At 50.1% G+C, this 21,304-nt stretch overlaps 1 protein-coding gene across 8 annotated transcripts in view; it reads right to left on the reverse strand.

Annotated features, from left to right (window-relative positions):
- Nucleotides 1-3,672: 3,672 nt before the first annotated feature.
- The window catches only part of POU6F1 (POU class 6 homeobox 1), a 31,948-nt gene continuing 14,316 nt past the window's right edge, over nt 3,673-21,304 (reverse strand). For 5 of the 8 annotated variants that reach the window (XM_008003263.3, XM_008003257.3, XM_073020748.1 and 2 more), the window contains 8 exons: nt 16,345-16,466; nt 15,219-15,444; nt 14,439-14,692; nt 13,664-13,792; nt 12,835-13,038; nt 9,068-9,209; nt 8,333-8,501; nt 3,673-7,331 (listed from right to left, as the gene is read on the reverse strand). In XM_008003263.3, the coding sequence (XP_008001454.3) occupies nt 6,986-7,331; nt 8,333-8,501; nt 9,068-9,209; nt 12,835-13,038; nt 13,664-13,792; nt 14,439-14,692; nt 15,219-15,444; nt 16,345-16,466 (1,592 nt within the window). In that variant the 3' untranslated portion in view covers nt 3,673-6,985. The remainder of the gene's footprint in view (nt 7,332-8,332; nt 8,502-9,067; nt 9,210-12,834; nt 13,039-13,663; nt 13,793-14,438; nt 14,693-15,218; nt 15,445-16,344; nt 16,467-21,304) is intronic. The other 3 variants (XM_037997103.2, XM_008003264.3, XM_037997105.2) reach the window with 3 other exon arrangements.

Below are 21,304 nucleotides of genomic sequence, written 5' to 3' on the forward strand. Positions count from 1 at the left end.
TATAGAATTATTGTGAGACTTAACTGAGATGGTGCATGTTAAGTGCTTACAAGTCTAAACTGCTCTCACCAGTTTAGATTAGGTAGCCCAGACCTCATCAATACCAGCTGAGTGTCAGGGGAGAGGGACCTGAGAGGGAGATGTCGTGAACCCTGCACTTTGACTAGTGATCAGTAAAGGTTAGCTATTATTGTTATTGACAAGGAGGGCACCCTAGCAGCTGTCTTGCCTATCTCTTAAGACAAATCAGTTCTCTCAGAGGCTTGAGGGTTTGCATTCCTTGGGTCGGTACCCATTCACCCCCTAGCCTTCCCTTTTCACTCAAGTACTCAAGTCAGTCAATGTCATTGAGTTCCCCGGTTAATCAGTGGACATTTTCTTCCAGGTACAGGAGGAAACCATTTCCCAGGCAGGCTTTTTTGGGGACTGACCATCTGGCTTTAACTCTTCACCTCTTCCTGCCACCAACCTGTGAGGCCTAGTGTGGCTTCTGTGAAGGACCCTGCAGTTGAAAGGAAAGGAAATCAGAAGTTTTCACAGCCCCACCGTTCCACCTCAGGCTCTTCTCCTCTCTTCTCTAGTCCAGAAACCAGCCCGTATCCATAAAACATCCGTTCCCCTATCAGAGTCATCCACAACACAATAGACTTCCCAGGCCTGGGAAAAAAGACCGCAGTCCCTTCATCCTCTAAAGCCTTCCTGGGCCAACGGCCAAGAGCCACCCTCAACTGGTCTGAGCCAGAGCTATCGGCTCCAACTGACTTTCCTGGTGGGAGCTGCTGGGAGCTGTCCCTCTCAGGTCACAGCCAGCTGCTGCCCGGATTCTATTCACTCTCACATTTCACACACCAAACCCAGCATAGCTAAGCTGAATCTCATAGTCCTGCTTTCTCCCAGGAACCTGAAATCAGGGACTCAGCTGTCATTATTTCCAGGAAGGAGAGTGTATGAAATGCATTCAGTCAATCATCTGCCATTTATCAAGCACCTACTCTATGCCCCTAGCCTGTGTAATGAGGAGTCACAGCCCAGTGTGGATAGCTAATATCTACATAAGATCTATGTAATATCTATGTAAGATCTATGCAAAAGGTAAGTGCTGGCTTCTGTCTGAATTTTTGCCCTGTTATTTCAGAGTACTGTAAAGCTCCTCTGATCCCTAAGCTTTGCATCAGAGGCTTAGGCATTCATTATCTCCCTGGGTAGGCGTGGAGAGGTGGGGCATGGTCCAGAATCCAGCACAGTGCCCGGCTCAGGAATGTCGGTTTGGTAGAATCAAAGGTGATGTCTTGCTCTCACCAGTTTATTTTCTTTTTACTTGTTTTTATTTGTTTGTTTTTATTTTTATTTATTTGTTTTTGAGATAGAGTCTTACTCAGTCGTCCAGGCTGGAGTGCAGTGGCTCAATCTCGGCTCGCTATAGCCTCTGCCTCTCAGGTTCAATCGATTCTCATGCCTCAGCCCCCCAAGTAGCTAGGATTACAGGCATGTGCTCCCACGCCTGGTCAATTTTTGTCTTTTTAGTAGAGACAGGGTTTTGCCATGTTGGCCAGGCCAGTCTCAAACTCCTGACCTCAGGTGAACTGCCCGCCTTGGCCTCCCAAAGTGCTGGGCTTACAGGCGTGAGCCACCGCGCCTGGCTGCTCTCACCAGTTTAGATTAGGTAGCCCAGACCTCGTCAATACCAGCTAAGTGTCAGGGGAGAGGGAACTGAGACGGAGATGTCATGAACCCTGCTCCTAGGAGGTAGACAAGCCAAGAGAGACTCTAACGACAGGTGTGCTCTCAGTTCTAAGCTCAGGTGACAGTCCTGGGGAATAATACAAAGTCTTGCTTACCATATAGTCACCTTTTTATAAAGTATAAGTCAAACTAACTATTAATGTTCTGGCTTCCTATCCTGATAAGTATACCTTTATAGTGACTTGGGAGACCAGGTTTGGATTTAGAACTCCTCGAAGTCCCATGCTAGAATGTGCCCCAGTTCTGGCCCTCAGCCCATTGGCTGCCTTCTCTTCCCTCTCCCCATCTTGCACTGCAAAGAGCCCGACGTACATGTTTAGACACCCTAGTCTACATATCCAAGCTCTGTCACCCTACTGTCTGGCAAGCAGCTGCCCTTTGGCCACGGCTGGGCTGAATGTTTGTGTTTCCCAAAAATTCCTATATTGAAACTTAATCCCCAATGTGATAGTATAGTTGTCCTTCCATATCTGTCGGGGGTTGGTTTCAGGATGCCTGAGGATACTGAAATCCACAGGTGCTCAAGTCTCTCATATAAAATGGTATACTCCAGCCTGGGCAACATAGTGAGACCCCATCTCTAAAAATAAAAATAAAAAAATTAGCCAGATGTGGTGGCACATGCCTGTAGGCCCAGCCATTCAGGAGGCTGAGGCGGGAGGATCACTTGAGCCAGGGAAATCGAGTGAGCTGTGATCGCACCACTGCACTCCAGCCTGGGCCAACAAGTGAGACTCTGTCTCAAAAAACAAAACAAAAACCACCAAAAACAGTGTAGTATTTGCACATAACCTTCTGTGCACATCCTCTTGCATAAAATTATCTCTAGGTTACTTATAATACCTACTAATATAATGTAAACGCTATGTAAATAGTTGTTATGCTATATTGACATTTTTTGTTTGTATTGTTTTTTATTGTTGTATTGCGGGGGTTGGGTTGTTTGTTTGGAGGCAGAGTCTTGCTCTGTTACCCAGGCTGGAGTGCAGTGGTATGATCTTGGCTCACTGCAACCTCCATCTCCTGGGTTCAAGCAATTCTTGTGCCTCCAGCCTCCCAAATAGCTGGGATTACAGGCATGTACCACCACACCTGATTAATTTTTGTATTTTTAGTAGAGACAGGGTTTCACCCTGTTGCCCAAGCTGGTTGCGAACTCCTGAGCTCAGGCAATCTGCCCACCTTGGCCTCCCAGAATGCTGGGATTACAGGCAGGAGCCACCATGCCCAGCCTGTTGTTGTTTTGGAATATGGTATTTTCCATCTGAAGTTGTATTGAGGACGCAGAACCCAGGGATATGGAGGGCTGACTGTATTAAGGTGGGGCCTTTTGGGATGCAATAAGTCAAGTAAGAATAGAGGGATTAGCTCCCTTATAAAAGAGGCCAAGGGAGCTTTCTTGCCCTTCCACCTTGTGAGGGTACAGTGAAAAGACACCTGTCTATGAGGAAGAGGGCTCTCATCAGACATCGACCTTGATCTTGACCTTGATCTTGGACTTTCCAGTCAAAAGTGTGAGCAATAAATTTCTCTTGTCTGTTAGCCACTGAGTCTAAGGTACTTTGTTGTAGCAACCAGAGCAGACTAAGGCAGCCACCTCTTAGACCTACAAGTATGCACACCAACAGCACAGCTCCCGGAACCCAAAGAGGAGGGGTCCAGGAAGTGGGCTTGGCAGAGAATTCTGGGGCCCTAGGTATAAGAAGTGTGGTCTAAAAGGAGACCCTGTGCCCTATAGGGAGGGTCATGGTGGCAGGAGGATCTGAGCAGGGACTTCTGAAGTGGGAATCCGGAGTACTGAGCCCTGCTTTCTTGCAATGGGATTTTCCAGGCTGCAAGCTGACAGCAAAGGCTGGCATTTCCCTGTCCTCTAACACTGGTTCACTAATATCTCTATCCCGAGGAGTGAACAGGAAACAAACAGACCAGTACAAAAGAAAAAAATACTGTTTATTCCACACAACTACATCAAATGCTTCTTCCCCATTCTCCTCTCCCCTTCCCCGCTCCAGCCCTCAGGAAGCTTTGCCTGTGTTGGCAACAGTGAGGACCTCAGTGTCAGAGCCTGGTCCATGAGGCAGGAAGGAAATCTGGGCATGGGAAGGTAACTGGATTTCCAAGAACACAAAAATGTCAGGGTCTCGAATTCCAAACTCGTGTGTTCCTTAGTCCATTTGACTGAGTTCTTTTCCTGGACTTTACCTGGATAAAATGCCATGGTTAGTGCAGGGTCAAAGGCCCTAGCTGATTCACGAGGAAAGTTTTGGTCTTTCTTCCATTTAAAACAAAACAAACAAAACCCCACACCGTTAAACCATTTCTGTCCATTCTCCTCTCTTTCCATAGTAAAGACGACAGTAAACTCTGGCTTCAGTCCAGATGATGTTTTCAAAACGAAATGTACACCGTCTCCTTTCAGAGCCTGATGGATGCTAACAAGAAATAAAATAAACCCACCTCCTAGGTGAGAGGTTCAGGCCCCAGTTGCTTCCTGGGGGTCTTACACTGCGGGAGCAAGGGCAGAGATCATAGGCCAGCGAGCTCTGCTTTGGGCACACTTCAGGGACACCCTGCATCCCCATGCCTGGGGAATTCAGCCTGCAAACCTCTCACCCCTGGTATTGTTCCTCCGAATGACCAGCAGAGGAGAAACGGTTTAGTTCTAGCTCAGCCTTGGGAAGACAGATTTAAATGAGGGAGGGGCTGAGAAAGCATCGCCAGGCCTAATTTAGACCAGTGGTTCATGATTGTTTTCCCATCATGACACAGGACAGATGGTGCCCTCCTGCACGTCCACCACCACAGACACACCCTGGATTATGTGCTATTCCCAGGGTGCCAGCTGTGACCCATTTGTCTCTCTCAAAAAAGAAAGCATACCTGAATGCAAGCGTCTGAGCATGAAAACCTGCATCGCTATAGGTTTTTTTGTTTGTTTGAGACAGAGTCTTGCTCTGTCACCCAGGCTGGAGTGAAACAACGTGATCTCAGCTCATTGCAACCTCCCGGGTTCAAGCAATTCTCCTGCTTCAGCCTCCCAAGTAGCTGGGATTACAGGTGTGCGCCACTACACCTGACTAATTTTTGTATTTTTAGTAGAGACAGGGTTTCACCATGTTGGTCAGGCTGGTCTCAAACTCCTGACCTCAAATGATCTGCCCACTTCAGCCTCCCAAAGTGTTGGAATTACAGGCGTGAGCCTACCGTACCTGGCCTAATTTACTAAGTGTAAGTCACTGAATCCTTTACAAGCTCTGGAACTTAACTATTCTCACAGAAAACTTGTTTGCAACACCCCTCCCAAATGAGTCTGTCATCTCATGGAGGCAGGTCAATAACCCTGAACTAGAGTGTGGAGCCTCTCTGTTGGAGACACGCTCTTCTGGGAAGCTGGGTCAGGCAAGCTGCCCACCTGCTTCCTCACCTCTGCTACAATCTGGCAGGCATGGTTTGTCCAAATGCAGCAGGGCGTGTGTGTGTGCGTGTGTGTGTGTGTGTGCACGCACGCTGCACATGCGTGTGCTAATTCAGCACACAACTGTCCTCCTCTCACTGGCCAGGCTACCAAGAGGGTGGCCACACTGGCATTGCAGGGCCTGGGAGGGACCAACAGGAAGTGGGAAAGGAAACAGCATACCAGAAGCAGCTAGGCTAGGAGGTGGCTCTGCACCAGTGACTGACAGAAGTGGTGATGTGTCTCCACCTGATGGTCACTCCCTCAGGGTGGATCATGGGAGGTCCAGTGGAGGCAGCTGTTGGAGACCAGCCTCTGTAAGGATACGAGTACTGAAGAGAGGGGTGGTTGACCCCCGTGACTTGAGGCCCTTTAGGGACTGTCTACACCACAAACCTGTGGTCATCTAGGCAAATCTCTGTTCTCTCCTGATGTCCTGGAGTTACATACTGAATTTTAGGGGCTTTCCAGTCACAGTGAGGCTGGAAACTCACTTAACAGCTTGGATGAGAGCTAACCCCCAAGGTACCATAGCTACCCTGTCTAGAGGCAAAACCCAACCTGATCTGGGGGTGTTCTTGGCTCGGAGGACACTGGGGGGATTGCTTACACATAGACATGGTCTGAGACTCGACAAAATGAGATTTCTCCTCCGGTATCCAAGGCTTAAAGTTACAAAGAAAATTAGAGTTAAGTCAGCTTCCACAAGAGACCTTCCCGGGCTCCATCATTTATTTCAGGATGTTGTCCTTTCCCCCAGGGCCTTGCTGTCTGGTTTATTGTTCAATTTGCTCCTTTTAAGAAAGCCCCAGTATTGGGCTGGGAATGGGTGTGAGGACAAGAGAAAGAAAGAGAAAGTCAGCATTTCTTTCCTTATTTTTCTCCAGAGTTGCCCGTTTGTTTGGGCAGTGGGATTTTCCAGTCTGCACGTTTTCTTAACCCACATTTTTTTGTGGGAGGGATGGCCATTGACAGAGATTAGATTAAAATCTGAAAGAACGGCCTTATATTCTAAATTGCCAATCTTCTGCAGACCCAGGACAACTCCACGACAGGTAGAGTTCACTGTTGCTTCCTTCCAACGTGGATTAAGAAAAGGTTCTGTTTTAGTGCAATTTTCCCCACAAAGGAACCAGGAAGAGGTGGGAGAGGAGATCCCATGTTCCAGCCCCAGGGGTTTGAGAACCTTCTGACCTTGAGGTCAGGACAGACATTTGAGTCTGACCTTCTGAGCAGCACATCACACTTTTTTGAATTTTATCTCCTGGGTCCTTTCAGTGCACCTGCAGGCAAAGTGTGGGGGTGGAAGGGCAGTGTGAGGCTGTGGTTCCACTGGATGAGTTGTCATACCTGCCACACTAACACAGAGGAGCAAAGGAGAAGAGAAGGTGGAAAGAGAACGCCATCAAAAGCAAGTGCTAATGGCCAGTGGTCCTTAGGAGCTGCTACAGCCCTGCCCCAAAGACAGGGAGTTTCTGGTTCCCCGCCAGAATTCACCCTTCAGAAACCATGCTAGCAAGGTGCTTCTCTAAGTGACATCACAAATCTTCTTCTTCAGAGCGACCAGCCCAGAGCCTGGAGCTCTCGTGTGACCCCCTCTGGCCTCCCCATGTTGTGAGATGTGTGGGAGAAGAGGGACATTGATGCACATGCACACGGTGGAGTCTCATGACCTGGGGTGAGCACAGCTGCATGTGGCAAAATGACAGGTGCTGTCATGGCAGTGGCTGCAGCCGGGTGCCAAGGGAAACGGACAAAGTGCTAGAACACAGGGCCAGGGGCTGAGCCCTAAGGAATCTGAAAGACATTCAGCTTGCTGGTGTTCTTGAGCGTCTGGCGCCGATTGCAGAACCAGACCCGCACGACCTCACGGTCATAGTTGAGCTCCTTAGCAATTTCAGTGATCTCCTGGCCTGTGGGCAGTGGGTTCTTCTCAAAATAGGCATTGAGAGCCTCTATGGCCTGGGGGGTGAAAGAGGTGCGGCGTTTGCGTTTCTTGGAGGGCTCGCCTCCCACAAACTCCATCAGGTTCTGCTGGCCTTCCTGGTTCCGCAGCTCAGCTTCGTTCAGCCACTTTTCCAGCACCGGCTTCAGCTTCTGGGCACTCTTGGGTGTGATGTCCAGCTTCTCGAACCTGTGGGCAACCCATACCCAGGAAGAGGGAGTGAGAGCATCTCAGTCTCTTTGGCACACCCTGCACCTAGGTGCAGGCTCCATCCTCAAGGGGCCGCTCCTCTAGGGGCTGGTGAGAATGTACCCAGTGCTCCCCTCACCGCCTCCACCACGAGCCCTCTAGCTTGGCCAAGTCCAGACTCCTCAGACCCTCTGATGTGCCCGATCCTAACAGGGAGACCATTCCCATGGCCTCGGCTCAGTCAGTAGTGGAATAATAATAGTGCAACTGCCTTACGAACAACCATTCTAGAACGTTCCCCTAAATGAATGAAGTCCTTTGAGGAGTCACCTTGGGAGGCCTCCAGTCACACTCCCATAGCAGCATCACTGACAAGTCAGGCTGCTCTTTCTGGCTCAGCTGGATGTGGCGACAGGATTATCCACAGGATGCTGAAGGCACTCTAAAGGTCACTCTAGCCTGACCTATGGAGCTGGCAGGCAGATGAAACCTTTCGGCCATCCCTGAGTCATGCGCTTATTCTTGTTTGAAACTCTATCCCTCCTGGCACCAAAACCAGTTTGTAGGCTGCTTACACAAAACTCAGCTATGTTACTTTATAGTCATGCCTTGTAAGAAGGGAGACGGGAGCATGATGAGGCATGGTGGGTTACAGTTAAGGGCCAAGATAGAATGGAAGTTCCCACTTTGGTGACTAATTTTATAAGCTGTACTCCTTTCCTACTAGAATTCCTCAGTGCATTAGGGTCTTGGGTTCCTCAAAGAAGACCCATATTAATGCCCAGGATTGGAGGATAAACTTCAGAGGGCCTCAGAAGGACAGGGTCAGTCTTTGACTACCCAGGTGTTCACATCTACCCTTAAGACGGTCTTCCTTATCTGGAAAAAGGCTGGAGCAAGGGGGCATATGGAAAAGGGGCCAGTGCCCAGGTCCCTATGAGTGCCCGGTGGCACCAGGCAGCTGAGCAGGCCCTGATCCTGTCTAGGGCAGCCTTACTCACCGGCAGATGGCTGACTGGCTGTAGGCTGGACCTTCTGTTGCAGTCAGAGCCTGACCCACCTGGGTCTGTGTAAGGCCCAGGGAGAGCCGCCGGATCTTAAAGTTCTTGGCAAACTCCCGGATCTCTTCTAAGTTGATCCCATCCTCATCCAGACTTGGAGTATGTGGCTCTAGGCCAGAGGGAAGGAGCAGGGATGAGTGTGTAACATGGGAACCATCCCTGCTTACCTCTCACTACTCACGCAGTAGTGAGAGGTGAGGACACCTGGGAAAAGGCTCATGCACCTTCAAGACCTTTATCACCTTTGTCCCCGAGACAAGCAAGACTTGAAGAAAAGGGGCCTAAACTAACCTGTCCAGGGGTAAGGAGCTATTTTCAAGTTCTTCCGGCTCTAACTGCTCAACCTCCCCCACTTTCCTTAGGCTTGGCCCCAAACACACTTTTTGGTTACCCACATTCCTCAAATACTGGGTGAGAGACCATAGCAGAGACAGCCCATGGCTCGGCCTCTCTGAAAAGCAGCCAGCCAGCCAGCTCAACAGCCTCCACTGTCATCATGCCCAAACTCCACCTCCACAGGAATGGGAATGAAAAAGCCAGCCCCTCATATTGGGCCTCTGCCCTTCCCCTTTGGGCCCTAGGATGTTTATCAAGGAAAGCAGCATCTGAAGAGGTTGGGTGCCCAAATAAATGCCTCCCCCACTTCTCCACACTACTCCTCCAGGAGCCACTTACTGGACACCAACTGGCTGACGGTGGGGGTCTCTGAGCAGGTAATTGGGATAGGAGCAGAGGCAGATGGCTTGGCTGCTGGAGCTGGGCTGGCGATGACCACAGCAGGCTGGGGCACGGTTGGTGTGGGCTGGATGGGCTGCACCTGTGAAAGGACAGACAACAAGCCTTTGCTGCCCTCTGCCAGGCTCAGGGACTTAAAATCCCTGGGTGGACCAGGGGCAGGCCAAAAACAGGCATGAAATCCTCACGCATGCAGGACAACCCGCCTGGGCCCTATCATAAAGCAAGACTGAGCAGGGCCTGGTGGCTGATGCCTGTAATCCCAACACTTTGGGAAGCCAAGGCGGGAGGATCACTTGAGGTTGGGAGTTTGAGATCAGCATGGGCAATGTGGCAAAACCCTGTCTCTACTAAAATTAGCTGGGCGTTTTGGTGGGTGCCTGTAATCCCAGCTACTGAGGAGGCTGAGGCCGGAGAATTGCTTGAACCCGGGAGGCGGAGGTTGCAATGAGCCAAGACTGCGCCACTACACTCCAGCCTGGGTGACACAGTGAGATTCCATCTCAAAAAAGAAGCAAGACTAGAGGCTGCTTATTAACACCGACCCAACAACAGTGACTGAATTATACTAAATAAGCACAGCAACCTGCCCTACCAACCTGGAGCTTCACACCCACCTGTGACACAGGCAGGCAAGAGGCTCAGAAAGGTTCAGTACACTTGGCCAAAGCCCCAACAAGTGCTCATCCTTGGGATAGCTGCTTCCAAATCTCTGCCCTCAAAGATAGCCTCAACCTGATTTTACAGCCTCTCAGGCCCCAAATGTGCATGAACAGGGAAACTGGTAGGTAGCTTTTGGTATCTCTCTACCATGAGAGACTGTGCAGCCATTAAAAAGGAGAAGGTATACCTCCTACCTACTCTGATGTCTGAGTCATAGCCATAAGTGAAAAATGCAAGGTGAAAATCAGTTTTGGCCGGGCGTGGTGGCTCACGCCTTAATCCCAGCACTTTGGGAGGCCAAGGTGGGTGGATCACCTGAGGTCAGGAGTTCAAGACCAGCCTGGCCAACATGGTGAAACTCTGTCTCTTACTAAAAATACAAAAATTAGCCAGGCATGGTGGCATGCACTTGTAATCCCAGCACTTTGGGAGGCCAAGGTGGGTGGATCACTTGAGGTCAGGAGTTAAAGACCAGCCTGGCCAATACAGTGAAACTCCGTCTCTACTAAAGATACAAAAATTAGCCAGGTGTGGTGATGCATGTCTGTAGTCCCAGCTACTGGGGAGGCTGAGGCAGGACAATCGCTTGAACCCGGGAGGCAGAGGTTGCAGTAAGACGAGAGATCATGCCACTGCACTTCAGCCTGGGCAAGAGAGTGAGACTCCGTCTCGAAAAATAAAAAATAATTAAAAAAAAAGAAAATCAGTTTTTATGGAATAATGCCTTTAAGAAATACATGTGAATTTCCAGAAAAACAAAATCTTGAGGCATATAAAGTGAGCTATCAAAAGAAGTTGTCTCTGGAGTTGGAATTAGAAGGGATTTTTACTTTTTACATTACACAAAATATTAGAATTTTTGTAAAAATCATATATCGTAATTGTAATCAGAAGAAACTATAAATATATGAAAGTATTTGGTATGTTTTTTTTTAAAAAAAAGCTTTCTAGGAAGTACAGATTTCTCCAGGATGGTCCTGTTTCCTGGATTCTACCCCTGGTATGTCTCAAGTCCATTGCTTCTTTATCCCCAGGGCCTTTGCCTTAGTTCAGAGCTCCTTGACTCTCCCTAGAGCTGTTTAAACCACCTCACCACAGTCCAGTTCTTGACATCATATGAATAACAGGGATTTTTTTTTTTTTTTTTTTTTGAGATGGAGTCTCATTCTGTCACCCAGACTGGAATACAGTAGCACGATCTCGGCTTATCACAACCTCCGCCTCCTGGGTTCAAACAATTCTCCTGCCTTGGCCTCCCAAGTAGCTGGGATTACAGGAGCCCGCCGCCATGCCTGGCTAATTTCTGTATTTTTAGTAGAGACGAGGTTTCACCATGTTGACCAGGCTGGTCTTGAACTCCTGACGTCAGGTGATCCACCTGCCTCGGCCTACCAAAGTGCTGGGATTATAGGCATGAGCCACTGTGCCCAGCCTATAACAGGGATTTTTAAAAAATGCATCTCTCAGCTGGGCACGGTGTCACATGCCTGTAATCCCAGCACTTTAGGAGGCTGAGGTGGGCTGATCACTTGAGTCCAGGAGTTCAAGACCAGCCTGGGCAATGTGGCAAAACCCTGTCTCTACAAAAAATACAAAAATTAACCAGGTGTGATCGTGCACACCTGTAGTCTCAGCTACTGGGGAGGATGAGGTGGGAGGACTGATTGAGTCTAGGAGCAGAGGTTGCAGTGAGCCGAGCTCACATCACTACACTCCAGCCTGGGCAACAGAGCAAGACCCTGGTCTCAAACAAACAAACAAACAAAAAAGCACATCCGGTCAGCCATTTCCTTGCTAAAGGAGGACCTTCAGCATCAGCAGTTCCCTAGTAGTACCTTACCTGATACAAGAAGAAGCACTGTTTGCTTTTCAAGTGCTTTCTGTGCGCCAGTGTTCACTGCCCATGTATAATATATCCTTCAGCATTCATAACCTTCTGAAGTTGGTACCCTTATGATCTCTATTCACAGATAAAGCTAAGAGGTTATTTACAAAACTTGGAAGTGCATGCTACATTTGTGAACCACTGGCCTTATTATCACCTGGGAACTTAGGAATGCAAACTCTTGGACTCCACTTCAGATCTACTGAATAAGAAACTCTGAGGTGGGACACAGGAATCTTCATTCCAGCAAGGCCTCCAGGGGATTCTGATGCACAGGCTTGAGAACTGCTGCTCTAGCATGTGATACTTGCTACAGTTCCCTGAAGGTAGAACACTCTCACATCCAACTCATCCCTTTTTATTTTTAGAGATGGGGTCTTGCTATGTTGTCCAGACTGGAGTGCAGTGGCTATTCACAGCCATGATCATTGTACACTGCAGCCTTGAACTCTTGGCCTCAAGTGATCCTCTGCCTCAACCTCCTGAGTAGCTGGGACTACAGGTGAGCACCACCATGCCAGCTTCATCCCTTTATGATAGTCCAATGTCCCTCATCTATGAAGTCTTGCCTAACCTCCAAGTTTGTCGAGAGCTCGGTTCTCTGGGGCCCCAAACCACCTTATTTGTGTGTCCCTGTGATAGTTTTGTCCCACTGACTTGTCTCCAATGCCAAGCTACCTAAGGCTAGGAGGGCATCTTATTCATCTTTGTGTTTTCAGCACTTGGAATACAGTAGGCACTCAAAAAATACTCCTAGAATGAGAGTGGAGAGGTGGAGGGATGGAGGGGTAGAGGAAGCGAGTACAAAACTGACTTCCCAGGCCTTTTCAGGAAGATTGCTCACCCTAGAGCCGATCCTGGCCCAGTCTACTTTGACCATCACCTACCTCCCTGACCTTCTTAGAACAGCACTGGCCTCTGAGGGCACATATACATATTTTGGGCGTGTGTGAGTAGGGGGTCTCGTGAAGCTGTTTCCCTGGGCTGAACCTGGGTGGACACATGTGGGTTTTCTACTGTGGGACCTCCCCCACTTTAGGAGGTGCCCTGCTCTCCTAGGAGTTTCGGAAGATGCTGTCCTGCCTGGCAGTCTGGAGGGAAGCAGCCAATGCCAGATGGCAGAGCCTGCGCCACGCCCCACCACCCCCAGCCCTTGTACCTCACTCTTAGCAGGGGACTCAGGTGTGCTTGGCTTCCGGACAGCCACAGGTGGAGGCAGGGGGCTGCTGGCCAGGGTCGCAATCACCTGGCCCTGGGCGTTCAACAACAGTTGGGGGGTCACGGCCTGGACCTGCAGGCTTTGGGCTGGTGCTGGGGCCGCCACACTAGCTGAGTTCACTACCCATGGAAGGGTTCCAATAACCTGGGAGGAAATAAGGCAGGGACCCCAGGTGTGAGGGTAGGATCCAGCTCCACCCCAGACCCAAATCCCCACACCGCCAGGGGAAGAGACTATTGGACAAATCCCTAAAGCTGCTCTGGCCTCAGTTTCTGCATGAGTAAAGTGCAGGATTCACACTCTAAGGGCTACTTCCTTTATTCCATCCTCCGAGCTGTGGTGGAGCAGGAATAGGTCTGGATGTGGATTCAGAGAGACCTGCCTTGTTCTGCCACATTTTAGCTGTGTGGCTTTCATTGCTCTGAACCTCAGCCTTCTGTCCTGTAAGATGGGAATAAAAATCTCCACCTAATAGATTTGTACTCCAAAGAAAGTGAGATGATGTATGAGAAAGCACCCATCATAAAGCCTGACCACAGCATGGGGGCTCCGTAAATGAAAACCCCCATGTAATGTAAGCACCTCCAGGACGGTGGTGGGTACACCCCTGACCAGCTTTAGCATCGGCAGAAAGCCGCCACCGAGGAGATAGGAACAACAGCTTGACATCTGTTCGAGTTTCTATGACCCACAGCCCAAGTCCTGGCCGCCTTCCCCTGGCCAGCCTCTCCGCAGTCCCCACCCTCCAGCCCTGCCTTTGGCCACTTGCCTGTCCCTGAGCATTGGTGAGGATCTGACTGCTGATCCCCGGCATGCTGGGAATGGCGCTGGTAATGACCGGAGCTGTAGTGAGGGACCCCAGGATCTGGGTCTGTCCCCCAAGGGAAGCAGCACTGATCTGTGGGTGGAGGAAGAGCCTTGCTCAGAAGCCGAGGGCTGAGAAGACCCCTGGGCAGAGGGAAGAGGACAGAGGGCACTGGGGTGGGTAGATGTGATGGTGGGCTTCAGGCCCATGTCTACCAGCTGGATGGTTCCCAGGGCTAGGGGCTGCAGGGGTCAGCGGGGAAGCGGGGGCCACAGTCATGGAAAAGTAACTCTGGTTAATCTTTCTGCCAGGGTAGAAGGGTCACACCTGAGAGGCTGATGTGATCCTAGCCATATCTAACAGCTCCCACTGCCAAGCCAGGAGCTACACTGGACAGACCAGCATAGAGCTGTAAGCTCTGGCTGCACCTTAGTGACAGCTCACAAGTTTTCAATCCCCAGACGTCATCCCACCCTCCAAGCCTGGTCCAGTGGTTCAGGTTCTGGAGAATGTGCCCAGACCTCTTGGCAGAGGTTGTCTGCTTTTATCTGGGATGGACGGGCTGGCAACTGCAAGGAGAAGGCCTCAGGGGGAGCCCATCTCTGCTGATGTGTTGGAAAAGGGCTGTGTTCGGGGGGGCTCGTCCTCCACTGTGGGAAGGGTCAGTTCCACCCTTGGCCCATGATTCTGTCCATCCCTGGTCAGCCCTGGTCAGCCCTGGGTGAGGGCAGCAGCTTACGATTCCTGGGCTAAATGCGAAGCCTGCAGGCTGGACGGTGATCTGCGGGGGGGTGTCCACTGGCTTGGGGGTAGGGGCAGCAGCGGTGGCAGCAGTGGGTTGCGGGAGGATGGCAGGCGTGGTCTGCAGCAGCGGCTGGGTCTGGAACAGCGTCTGGGGCTGGACTGGTGGCCGGGGTTGGGCTGTCGAGGAGGCCTGTACTGGTGCAGCAGCTTGTACGGGTGCCGGAAGAGCGGTGTTCAGCACAGCAGCTGCTATGGAGCAAGGCAGAGACAGAGGTGCTCAAATGCCTAGCCACTGCCCAGAGCGGCTCCAATCCCAAGGGATCTGGCACAAGAAGGAGAGGGGGTTGGGTCAGTGGGCACAGTGGGGCAGGCAGCCACGATTCCCTTGATCCTTGAAGGGCTGGCACATGCCAGCATCTCTCATCCCCCCTCCCTGGGGCCAGATGTGTAGGTTCAAGAACCAGATGTTGAATCTTCTTGCAGTCCTTCCCAGGAGGCTGGTCATGGGGTGAGTTCTGGCGTAGGGGGAGAGGGGCAGTCTCAGACAGCTGGCTGAAGTAAGACAGGCCTGCAGGGCCAGCGTGATGTCACGGCCTACAGTCCCGAGGTGGTGCGGCAGCTCTGCGGCCGGATGCCCAAGACACCGGATCCAGAATCCAGGGCGGCTGCCCTGGGTGGGCCGTGGGTTCTGAGTCCAACATGGCAAGCACACGTGCAGGGGTGTAGTGGAGGGTGGTGGGGGGCCTGGTGCAGTCCTGGGAAGAGTTGCCGTTACCTTGGAGACCGGCTAAAGGTGGCTTGAAAATTCCCCCCGTAGGAGAAGCAGCGGTCAGTCCTGGGAGGGCAGCCACGGTTGCTGTAGGAATTGTCCACACGGCCAGCCCCTGCTGACCAGCCACTTGACCTGCAATACTGATGGGGATAAGAAGAGGTTGAGTAACTGCCCCTGCTGGAACCATAACTCCTGTCAGAATTGTGGCTAAGTTTTCCTGAGTCAAGACCTGCAAAAGCAAACAAGATTTCAAAAAGAAAAGAAAAAATAAAAAATCAACATTGACAGCGCAAACACTGGGTCTCTGAGACCCAGCTGAGCACAAACAAAGCATTCTGAGGGCGATGGGGCAAAGGCCACATGAGGGTGGGGAAGAGCCAAACCCTAGCTGGAGGCCCAAACCTGAGGGGGCGCCTGGACTGACTATCCTGCCTTCAGAGAAATCGCCCAAATCTAGGGCAAGGTGGCCCTGCTCACAGGATGGGAAGGGGGCACAGGCTTCCCCCACCACAGCCTGCTGCCTGCCAGGCCTTCTGTGGGCCCTTGCTGACAGGCCCTGTGCTTAGTGGCCAGCGAACAGAGAGCAGCGGCTGATGGAACCAAGTGGTCAAGGCCCCACAAAGGCCTCCGAGAAGTTTCTGATGGACCATACCCTTGGCTGGATGCCTCGGAGTCAGGGCATGTAGGGAAAGGGACAGGGAGCTCTGCATGCCTGCAGGATCCTGAAGGCAGCCTCTCACGGTGCTGGGGCCACTCCCTGGCTCTAAATGAGGACTCTGAACAATCCATTAACTCTTCCAGGCATCCACTGGAGGGCTGGCAAGGGTATTCATTCATTTAGTCATTCGATAAACAGGAACTCTGGCTGCATGAAAGAGTTAATGTTATTTCTGCAATCCTGGCTGGGTCCAAGAAGATTCTGCAAATGCAGATCCCCTTTTCCAAATGAGCCTGATATAGGCAGGGGTGAAGCTGGAGGTCCCTAGTAGGAGAGTCCCTCCCTCAAGCCATAGCCCCTTCCCTGTCCTGCCCCATGAAGTTCCCAGATTCCATGGCTTCCCCATGCTGGCTGTCCCATGCCTCGCTCCTGCCCCCAGCCCTCTGTCCAGCTCCCGAGGGCAGCCCTTACCTGGGGGGCAGCTTGTACAGTCAGTGGCGTCAGGGTCTGCGATGTCTGAGGCTGGCTTGGGGCTTGGCTGAAGGTGGCAATGGCAGGGGCAGGGCTCGGAGGGATCCCCGGGGGTGACTTCACTTCACAAGGCATTGAGAGAAAGAAGGACAAGGAGTGAGCCTGATGTGAGTGGAGGGGTCACCACAGCAGTACATGACATCCCATCTGCAGCCTGAAGCGGTGACCCTCAGTCCCATGCTGCATTGCTGCATAGCCCAAGACCAATCACTGGTCTTCCCTGGCCCACGAGGCAGCTTCCTGAATGCTATGGTGGTGAGAATAGGAGGCTGGGGAGCCCTGTGCCAGCTCTGGAAGGTAAGCCAACCCTTCTCACATCTAGCTGAAGAAGATACCCAGGTGAGTGTTAGCCCTCATTTCCTGGTCCTGTAAAAACTGTCACATCATCAACAGAGTGGCCTGAATCCCACACGCATGTCAGGGAAGGTCAGAGCGAGAATGGATGGGAGTGGCTGTCCTTGGTTCATCCAGCCACTGAATCGCTGTTCACCCACCTCCAGGGTACTTTTGGTTGCAGCTGCTGGTTTGGGGAAGGGCAGGAGTTCCTGAAGGGCAAAGTCCTGGAAGCAAGAGTCCCTGAAAATCGGACAGGTCTGTGCTGCACTACAGGATCACAGGGGCTCTCCAGGTCAGCCAGCTTTTCTCTGCTCGTCCCTGAGGTCTAAAGTCATGTAAGCAGCTTCAACGAGCTTCTAAATGAACTTCCCGTGACCTGCAGCTTTTTGCCTCCTCTTAGTACCTTAGCCTATGCAGGTACTGGGGAACCCCCACCAGGAAACTTCACAGCCATACAACAATGAGAAGAATGGTTATTATTTAATATATGGTGAGTTAAAAGGAACCTAGGAGTTGAGTGATGGATATTCGACCAGATCAGTGGCTTCTTTTTAATGTTTTTGAGACGGAGTCTTGCTCTGTCACCCATGCTAGAGTGCACTAGTGCAACCTCTGTTCACTGCAACCTCTGCCTCCGGTGTTCAAGGGGTTCTTCTGTTTCAGCCTCCCAAGTAGTTGAGATTACAGGCGCATACCACCATGCCCAGCTAATTTTTTTCTTATTTTTAATTTTTTTTTTTTTTGAGACAGTGTCTCTGTCGCCCAGGCTGGAGTGCAGTGGCACCATCTCGGCTCACTGCAGGCTCCGCCTCCTGGGTTCACGCCATTCTCCTGCCTCAGCCTCCCGAGTAGCTGGGACTACAGGCGCCCACCACCACGCCCGGCTAATTTTTTGTATTTTTAGTAGAGATGGGTTTTCACTGTGTTAGCCAGGATGGTCTCAATCTCCTGACCTCGTGATCCACCCGCCTTGGCCTCCCAAAGTGCTGGCATTACAGGCATGAGCCACTGCGCCTGGCAAATTTTTGTCTTGTATTTTTAGTAGAGACAGGGTTTCACCATGTTGGCCAGGCTAGTCTCAAACTCCTGACCTCAAGTGATGCGCCTGCCTCAGCCTTCCAAAGTGCTGGGATTACAGGCATGAGCCACCGTGCCTGGCCAGATCAGTGGCTTCTTAAAACTGCTGGACATATATTTCTAGGCTTTAATCCAGGCCTGCTGAATCAGAATGTCCAAGAGTGGAGGCTAGTTATCTCGCCTCTCTTTTTTCCTTCAAAGCTCCCACTGTGATATGGCCAAGAATGGGAACCACTGAATCAGATAACCGCAAAGGTTCTGTCCAACCCTGCAGTCCTAGCCCATGTTTCAACTTGGGAAGGCTTCAACTTCAACTCAGGACTATACTTTTCACAGCATACAATAATAAAACCTAGGTAGTTTAAGGAATTAAAGAGACAAGCACACATCAACAAAGGCCTTATGAAATAGTAAAAGAAAACAAAATAACAGATTTATCTCCTCTGTGGCGGGAAGACACATTTCTAACTACTGAAAAAAAAAATCAGGCTGGGTGCAGTAGCTCATGCCTGTAATCCCAGCACCTTGGGAGGCTGAGGTGGTAGCATCGCTTGAAGTCAGGAGTTGCCAGACCAGCCTGGGAAACAAAACAAGAACCAGCTCTACAGAAAAAATAAAAATGAGTTATAAAAAAAAAAAAACAGAAAAAAATCAGCAAACTTAAGGAGAGTCTGAACGTATGAAAATTTAGCGGCCGGGCGCGGTGGCTCAAGCCTGTAATCCCAGCGCTTTGGGAGGCCGAGGCGGGTGGATCACGAGGTCAGGAGATCGAGACCATCCTGGCTAACATGGTGAAACCCCGTCTCTACTAAAAAATACAAAAAACTAGCCGGGCGAGGTGGTGGGCGCCTGTAGTCCCAGCTACTGGGAGGCTGAGGCCGGAGAATGGCGTAAACCCGGGAGGCGGAGCTTGCAGTGAGCTGAGATCCGGCCACTGCACTCCAGCCTGGGTGACACAGCGAGACTCCGTCTCAAAAAAAAAAAAAAAAAAAAAGAAAATTTAAAAAACATTTTGTTGGACAAAATGTGACAAAACATAACAAGTAAGTGAGAAAATGGGAAAGTGACAAACATAAATGATGAAAGCTTACCCTCTAAAGAAGCAAAATATTCATTTTATTAGGGCATATTTAGTAGGACCATGGAGTCCAAGGTTTTACATACATTAGGGCTGCTATTGCTTCCTGCTGGACTGCAGAGAAAGACTAAAGGAACTCAGAGAACCAGCAACGATGTACCTGTTTCTCCACAGCACCACTCAATATATTTTTTTGTTGTTGTTGTTTGTTTGTTTGTTTTTGAGACAAGGTCTCAACTCTATCACCCAGGCTGGAGTGCAGTGGTGCAATCTCACTCACTGTAACCTCCGCTTCCCAGGCTCAAGTGATCCTCCCATGTCAGCCTCAGGAGCAGCTGGAACTACAGGCACCTGCCACCACACCTGGCTAATTTTTGTATTTTTTTTTTTTTTTTTTGTGGAGATGGGGTTTTGCCATGTTACCCATGCTGGTCTCAAACTCCTGAGCTCAAGTAATCTGCACGCCTCAGCTTCCCAAACTGCTGGGATTACAGGCATGAGCCACCACACCAGGCCACCAATATAGGTTTTATCATTGCTTATTTATTTTCTGGCTTAACAGGCATCTCATACCTTAAAGTCAATTACTTTTCTTCTTATTGATAGCAAGATTTTATATTTTTCCATGAAATGACTTCCTCCTATGTTAATAATTAATTTCCCTTCAAAGGGAATTTTATTTCATTTCATTTCATTTCATTTGAGATGGAGTCTCGCTCTATTGCCCAGGCTAGAGTTCAATGGCATGATCTCTGCTCACTGCAACCTCTGCCTCCCGGGTTCAAGCAATTCTCCTGCCTCAGCCTCCCAAGTAGTCAGGATTACAGGCGTGTGCCACCACACCCGGCTAATTTTTGTATTTTTTTAGTAGACATGGGATTTTGCCATGTTGGCCAGGCTGGTTTTGAACTCCTGACCTCAGGTGATCCGCCTGTCTAGGCCTCCCAAAGTGCTGGGATTATAGGCGTGAGCCACTGCGCCTGGCCTCAAAGGGAATTTTAGTAGACTGTCACACACAAAATTTTTTAAAGGACCAATACAAAAACATTCAAAGCAGCACTGTTTATGAAAATGAAAACCCAGACAATTTGACAATGGCCAAAACCAGAAGCAGGCGTGTGACTCTATGTCAGTAAAAGACATAGGTACATGAAATTACGTGGTGGTATCATACTACTTAGTCTACCCTCAGTGGCCACAGCAATAAAAATATGTATGTGTGACAAAGACTGGATAGTAATTTAGAACGACACAAACCAATAGATTCTGTTTTCATCCTGGAAAAGTTTCCTGTTACTTAGTTTTGTTTTAAAAACAGGAAACCCTTCTTAATCCTGCACATCTAGAAAGTTCCCATCACTTTAAGCTGGCAGCTTAGGTGACACCAGCAAAATACCTCCCTTACCTGGTTGATGATGACTAAAGTTCCTTTATAGAGGAGGAGCCTTTTGTGAAAGGCTTAGACCCGCAAACTCCTGGAGAAGATGCACACTACACAAACACTCATGAAAATCATTGATTTAGGATCCATTTCTGAGAGTGAATTTGGGCAAGGAGCAGAATTAAGGCACCAGAGGAAATGAGATAGGAAGATGGATAAATGGGTGAAAAGCAAAGTGAGGGCATGGTGAATAAACCTGAGAAACTTCCCCTGTTTTCTGAAAAGGGGCTCCACTGCACAATGGCTATGCTGAATGGAAGGAGTGGCAGAGACGTAGGGTCCTTGTCTTCCCTGCCTGGTCTCTAGGGCACTGCCCCTTGGGAACAGGTGATGACCCATCCTGGCCTCAACATGGAAGCACAGCATTTCCAGGCTAGGGAAAAATTTTTGATCATGTCTCTTGTCATTCCTTTATCCAAAAAGGAAAGAAAATGACTAACGTTACTAGGGTTCCAAAGAATTTACACACTGATGTGAAGGTAGAGCAAGTAATGTGTGGCCATGCAGTTTTCTTGTTAAGGAGCTGTTGCTTTTCTGAAGTTTGCGTGTACTCATGTGCTCTCTTCTTGCCTCCTCGTCTTGGCCCACCCCCACCAGTCCAGATCTCCAGTTAAGGGAAGCAGGAATGTGCAGCAGAAGTCAAGGGGCAATGAATTGGGGTGTTCTCGGGAAACTGAAAAAGGAGGCCCAAGGCTTCCTGCAAAAGGAGATGACTACTCTGCAAGGTGTTAATGAGGAAGACTGATGAGAGGGTGCCCCAAAGCCAGGGAGCAGTGCCTGATCCCCCACAGCTCATCGGGTTCAACTCCCACATTCAACCCCCTAAGCTCAGTGCTACCAGTCTCCTCCCACCTCACCCTGATCCACCCCAGTTTAGGCCTGAAAGTGACTCAGACTAGAACTAAAACTCCAGAAACAAGGAGTGTAGAGTAGCCCTAGCAGCTGACCAGAGGCACAGGCTGTCCAGT

Source organism: Chlorocebus sabaeus, chromosome 11, assembly GCF_047675955.1.
Source record: "Chlorocebus sabaeus isolate Y175 chromosome 11, mChlSab1.0.hap1, whole genome shotgun sequence".
Lineage (NCBI taxonomy): Eukaryota > Metazoa > Chordata > Mammalia > Primates > Cercopithecidae > Chlorocebus > Chlorocebus sabaeus.